General features: G+C 35.4%; 1 protein-coding gene across 3 annotated transcripts in view; it reads right to left on the bottom strand.

Annotated features, from left to right (window-relative positions):
- Positions 1 to 1,515: 1,515 nt before the first annotated feature.
- Positions 1,516 to 6,891, bottom strand: part of BTAF1 (B-TFIID TATA-box binding protein associated factor 1) — a 118,609-nt gene continuing 113,233 nt past the window's right edge. For all 3 annotated transcript variants that reach the window (XM_007080076.2, XM_042959979.1, XM_042959978.1), the window contains 3 exons: positions 5,861 to 6,020; positions 5,312 to 5,482; positions 1,516 to 3,496 (listed from right to left, as the gene is read on the bottom strand). In XM_007080076.2, the coding sequence (XP_007080138.2) occupies positions 3,353 to 3,496; positions 5,312 to 5,482; positions 5,861 to 6,020 (475 nt within the window). In that variant the 3' untranslated portion in view covers positions 1,516 to 3,352. The remainder of the gene's footprint in view (positions 3,497 to 5,311; positions 5,483 to 5,860; positions 6,021 to 6,891) is intronic.

Below are 6,891 nucleotides of genomic sequence, written 5' to 3'. Positions count from 1 at the left end.
TAGTTTTTTGAGGAACCTGCATACTGTTTTCCAGAGTGGCTGCACCAGCTTGCATTCCCACCAACAATGCAAAAGAGATCCTCTTTCTCCGCATCCTTGCCGACATCTGTTGTTGCCTGAGTTGTTAATGTTAGTCATTCTGACTGGTGTGAGGTGGTATCTTATTGTGGTTTTAATTTCTATAGGAAGTCTTTCTTGAAGTAGAAGGCAATTTTTGTCATCTTAGAGATGAGGACTAACACTGATTTGTGTGAATAGCAAACATTTTGTATTAACTGGCAGAACTCAACTTTTTGCTTTATAGATTGACATGGAGTGCTTGGGCACTTGATAATAGATGTTCCTGCAATCAACTTCACTTTAGATTACACCAATGCCAGTGTGTATTCTAGGAAATTGAGGTCTATCCTTAATTAGGACATATACAATTAGGATTAAATATCTGTAACCGATATGTAATGGAACAGTAGCTGCTTTTCTATAATTTCTATTACACTCTTATAGTTACACCACTTTTGCCTCTAAGTGGTTGTGTTCTCAAACAGCTTCACTTTTTAGAATATTTTATAAAACTTATATATATATATATATATATGGTGTTATTAGAAGTGTTTACTTTTGAATAAGCTTATATGACAATCCAGAAGGAATAAGGCTATACTTTACTGGTTCATTCAGTCTCAACATCAGAGACTTTCACTCTTGTTACATTATAGGCTCTTGTTGAAAGACTAGAATAATTTTTGGAGAAATTTTTGTGGATACATAAACAAAAATTATATCCAGAACCCCAAATTTTAATGTTTCTTTAGTGCTAAAAATGTAAGCTTTTCATAAAGGAAAAACTGATGACTGATAATTATTGAAAATTTCAAGTTAAAAATAGACACACAAAAAGGGAACTAGTACAATGGCTATCCATGAACCCATTACTCAGCTTAAAATATTATCAACATTCTTTTATGCTTTTGTTCCCACATGCACACTTTTTAAAAAATGTTAACTACCACATCCTTATAACTCCACAAAATTAACAGCTGTAAATATCTTTAATCATTCACTACTCAGTTCAGTTTTCCCTATGTATCCATTACTCTTCAGCTATACTACTGTGACTGTGAGTGGATCACTTGATTGAAAACACTTCTTACCTGTTTGTGTTTTTATTTGGAAAGCTGGAATGTATGATTTAATTTTAATTCAAATGGTTATTTTTTTAATGTTATAGTCACACTAAGTCTTCCTCTGACCTCCGACCCTTCTTTTTCCACTGAGAGGCAGTCATTTATCATATTCCTGCCTGGGCTTCTAGAAACATTTTACTCTTGGGGTACCTGGGTGGCTTAGTCGGCTCATCATCTGACTCTTGATCTTGGCTTGGGTCATGATCTCACGGTTCCTGAGATGGAGCCCTGCATTGGGCTCTGCACTGACAGCGTGGAGCCTCCTTGGGATCCTCTCTCTCTCTCTCTCTGCCCCTCTTCCACTCACACCTTGCTCTCTCAAACTTAAAAAAACTCTGAGATGAAAATGACCAAAACAAAACAAAATATAATTCTAACTTCCAGCCTATCTGACCTTTCAAACTGGAAAAAGACCTTTAACTTTTATGGTGTGCCCCTTCCTGTCTATATATTGCTGCCTATGTAGTCTTAGAAAACATCAGTTACTATGAGCTATGTTAAATAGCTGGCTTATGGAAACGGCAAATAATAAAAATTAAACTCAGGTAGACTTGTTCAAGCTACCCAGTGCTAGGTACAATGGATGTTCTAGATAAGAGTTTCCTCTTGCTCTTCTACAATCTGAATTTAAATTCTAAACAATGGAGAAATAACCATTTAGTAAGGAAAGTGTTGAGCTTTTTAAAACTTTTATATGTGAACTAGTAATTTTTCTTCTTCTAGTGGTATTTCCTACAAATAACACACAGTGCATATATTTTACAGTTTCAATCTTATTTTTTATTCTCCATGGAATGCTAGATTTAATGTTATAGTATGGTTGTCAAAGCTACTGAAATGTGACAAATGTCCATGTCTAAATGCTGCAGAACAGTATAACTTTAATGATTTTAAACAAAAAAGTTGTTATTTTACAGCTGAGGTCTGATGGTTTATAAACCGATGCCTATGTGTATGGCCAGCCACAAACCTTGGGGATGTTTATTACCTGTACATGTATATACAAATATATCCCATACATATATATGCACACAGGCATGTATTAATTTACGTGTGAAATTTATAAAATTATATACATACACATACATGCATATCTATACACATATACCCACCCTCACCATTGAGGCTCACTTTTCTAACACTAATCAGCTTCATGCCCAATTATTATTGCTGCCCATTATATCTACATGATTTTAGTGCCAATACCAAGCACCTTGTAGGATGCAGGATAGGTACATCTGTGCATATAGATATGTGTATTTATGTATGTTTGTGTATATAAAGGATTTATTTCTCCCTTTTATGCTTCAGTCATGCATTACTACAATAAACAGTCTTTTCACCATAGGTTTGGAATTCTAAACAGTGTAAAATCTACTTCTGGAAAACTGTATATGTTCATAGTTACAAAAAATATATTATATATATATGATTGAAACCTATTGAGTACATATGTTCTCTGAATCGGGCTATATCCTAGCCATTAGATAAATTAAAAAACACCCTCTTAATAGGATGTTATGATAGCCTTAAATAGACCATTACCTGTATTTAGAATAGTTGATATATTTTAAAAGTTGACAAAATGATGTTAAAGATTTGAAAAACACTATGCATCTGCATTAAATATATAAAGGTTTCCACCAAGGGCCAGGTTCAATTCATTGTCTAAGATTTTCATGTTCCAAGAGTGACCAATATTGTAGTCATTATTCTTAAAATTATGGCTCATTAAGGCTTTTATACAAAAAAAAAGCCCTATTTTTAATCATTTATAAAAACAAGTTCTATTTAAAAGAAAAAATGTACATGAACACTAAAGTACTCATGGATATTATCCTGCACAAAGGGACTATGTAAAGACAGGAGGCTCGTTCCCAGTAAGAACACCTCATGGTAGCACATGTAAACCTGGTTTGGTTCCTCTGCTCTGCAGCTATTCAGCACGTAAAATTTAAACCATTTCACATTAACATTTAAATTTAATACAGTGCAAATATTTGAGAATAACTTGTTCCCCCCAGTGAAACAAGAACCAGCGTTATGCTGAATATTCTTCAGATCTATTTACACATTGAGCTAAAAGTTCACCATAAACTTTGAAATTTGCTGAATATCAGCAGAAATGTAACTGAACTAGCAGCAATTGCATTTACAATATTTGATAGTTACTTGAGAGAATGCATAAAATTTTCCAGGCTGTACTCTGAATCATATTGCTCTTGATCCCAAAGATCACTCAGGTTTTCAAGGACTGATTTCATACTTGCTTTTCCAGAAGTAGAGGTGTCGGCCTTTTCTGCTTTGCCATCCTTAAAAAAAATTGGCAGAAAGATAAAGTGAAAGATTATTAACTTCAGAAATTATAGTTCCTAACATTGCACTCATTCATTAGAATTAAACACTTCAAGCAATGTGCAAGTTCATGATCTCCTAACAATTTTATTTTAAGCTTTTTATTTAGGAAGAATTTCAAGATTATAGAAGAATTATAAGAACATTCCAAAGACCTCATTAATTGTATATGTATCTATTAAATATATAAATTATCAGCATTTAAGTTGTGGATATTATGCCTTTTTATCCCTAGATAGGATTTAGCCTGTATTCTTTTTTTTTTTTTTTTTTTTTTAATGTTTATTTATTTTTGAGAGAGAGAGGGAGACACAGAATCTGAAGCTGGCTCCAGACTCTGAGCTGTCAGCACAGAGCCTGATGTGGGGCTCAAACTCAAGAACTGCAAGATCATGACCTGAGCCAAAGTCAGATACTTAACCAACTGAGCCACCCAGGTGCCCCAAAATCAACCTGTATTTTTAAGAATAAGGATGTTCTCTGACATAACCAAAGTATAATGATCAAATTAAGGGAACTTAACACCTATGTGATATAGTCCATGTTCAAATTTTGCCAAATGTCACAATAGGATCCTTTATGGTAATAGCTTTTGCTTCCCTAGAACATCCGCTGAGTACAGTTCTGCTCGCTGAAAGTCACCCATAAGAATATTCTTTCAAACAGAATAAAAACTATTTGAAAATAGCAATCCAGGGGCACCCGGGGGACTCAGTCGGTTAACTGTCTGACTTGGGCTGAGGTCATAATCTCACTGTTGGTGAGTTCGAGCCCTGCATTGATAGTGGAGAGACTGCTTTGGATCCTCTGCCTCCCTTTCTCTCTGACCCTCTCCAACTCTCTCAAAAATAAGCAAACGTTAAAAAAAAATAGCAATCTAGGTTTCTTTGAGCCTTCTCTTTTCTAGGTTATACATATCTTGTTCAACCTTACTTATATGACATGACCAAAGAACCTGCCTCCATCTGGCTATCTCTTGAGGACTTAATTACTGTTGAAAATGTAGCACCTAGCACCAGACATAATTTTCTAAATGTGAGCTGTAATGGAACTACTTTCTTTCATATTTGAACATTACAATTCTGTTATTACAGCTAGTTTGATTATATAAGGCCACTTCTCACCATAATTAATACTATGTGTACATTTGACTTCCTGAACCTATGCAGGACTTTAAATCCAATCCTATTAAGTTCTACATTATTAGACTGAATAATACTTCTGGCTGCTGCATCCCTTGATTATGGATTGTTATCCAATATATTAGTTCCATCATCCACAATAACAATAATGGCTATCTATGATTTTTGAGAATCTCTACTAGGTACCCTTTCTAAGTGCTTACATATACCATTTCATTTTCTCTTCACAACCATGCAGTGATACAGACATTTTTATCCTCCCAAGAGCAAAGATATCTCTGAGGGAAGAAGTTAATTTGCCTAAGGTCACTAGTTAATAGGAGGCAGGGCAAGAAACACAGACCCAGGTCTAGCTGACTCCAGTGATAGTTGTCTTTTAGCAGGAAAGGGCTAAAAAAAACCTTGAGGCAAAACACTAAAGATGGCCATCAGAAAGTCCAAACTTCAAACATCCCTTAGTATCCTGAAGAATTTTATCTGGACATCAAAAATCCCCTCAAAGGGTTGCCTACTTAATACTAAAGTGAATGCCTTTTGCCACTCACTCTAATACATTCACCAGGCAGTCCCAGAAGTTTGTGAACACCTTAAAGATAAAGCAAATTGTATAAGTTTGTAGAAGTTCTTTACCTTATCAAGAGTAAACAGATCAAGAAGTTGATCTGTCCCCATACTCTGCAAACTAGAATTCTCCTGGCTAATCACAGTATTCGCGATGTTCATCTTAAATTTTTGCAAACCCATTATTTTCTCTTCCAACGTTCCTCTGGTTATCAATCGGTATACGTTAACCACACGTTTCTGAATGAAAAAAGAAGTTAAGTAGCTGCAGCACAAATAAACTGATAAACTTTGAGGTTCACCAAGTCAGGGGGTTTGCATACCTTAACTAAGTACTTGTATCTAATTAGGGTTGGGTTTTCTTTCTTTACCTGGCTTAATGAGCTTCAAATCTTACCATTTTGCAGAGAATATTAGGAATGGACAGTATCCAAGGTTTCCTCAGCACAAGTACCTTATTTAATGCATGAGGAAGTGGTGGCACAGTATTAGGTGACTTGCCTAAGGTCACAACACTCAGCATCAGAGAAGGAACTTAAACCAAGGCTCCCTGTCTTTTTTGGGATGGGTTATTTTTCCCAGTGCAGAAGTGAACACTGGTCAGTGATGACTTTTTACCTGCCCAATGCGATGGGCCCGGTCCATGGCTTGTAGATCACGCATAGGATTCCAGTCGTGCTCCACAAATACTACCGTGTCAGCGCCAGTTAAGTTAAGCCCTAGGCCACCAACATGAGTTGTAAGTAAAAGAACATCTATGGATGGATCATTGTTAAACCTAAAAGTATAGATATTAAAAAATAAAATTAATACATTTCTAAGGTTTCTATAACAAACTGGACTGTTAAATAACAATTAAATAGCACAAATGAGAACACTGCTTTAAAAATCTATGATAAAGGTACACCTGCCTGGCTCAGTTGGCAGAGCATGCAACTCTTGATCTCAGGGTTTTGAGTTCAAACCCCACACTGGGCATAAAGCTTACTTAAAAATATATGATGTGGACATTTTTTAAAAATATACATAACACCTTCAACAGTAGAAAGAATATATTCTAGAACATTTCAGATATTTCACAAACAGAAATAAGTCTGGGTTGTGTTTTAGGATGCCAGATAAAGAGTAAATTGCAAAAATGTAATTAAACACTAATGAAGACAAAACCCAACTATGAACCTTTAACATGTGTAGACAGAAGAGAAGAACTGGGGAAAAGGCTAGATCAGTCAGGAAAATTAGAGAATGAGGTGCTTGCTACAATTGTGTTCTGACATCTAATAGCTTCTAGAAACATTATTACCTAACATTATTGCCAAGTTACCACTTACTACATTCTCACTATGAATCAAAAGGGGGGGCTTTAGACTTTATATACATTATGGTATTTGTTTAAAAAGCTGTATAAAGATATTATTACTGTCCTTATTTTTGATAAATAGGACCAACAGAACATGTCTAGAGTCAGGAGTCAAAGCTGAGTCTGCCTACCTCCAAAGCCCCTTTGTAGGTTTCTAATACTACTGTGCCTAATAATCTCTCAAGGATGCTTACGAAAAAATGCTCACTCTTAGAAGTCAGCAGGTCTGGGACAGAACCTAGGAATCTGCATTTAAAAACCCAACCCCTGAGGTTTCTAAAGCACAGAA

This window comes from Panthera tigris, chromosome D2, assembly GCF_018350195.1.
Source record: "Panthera tigris isolate Pti1 chromosome D2, P.tigris_Pti1_mat1.1, whole genome shotgun sequence".
NCBI lineage: Eukaryota > Metazoa > Chordata > Mammalia > Carnivora > Felidae > Panthera > Panthera tigris.
Note: the sequence above shows the minus strand (reverse complement) of the source record. Positions and strands in the feature narration are given on the sequence as shown.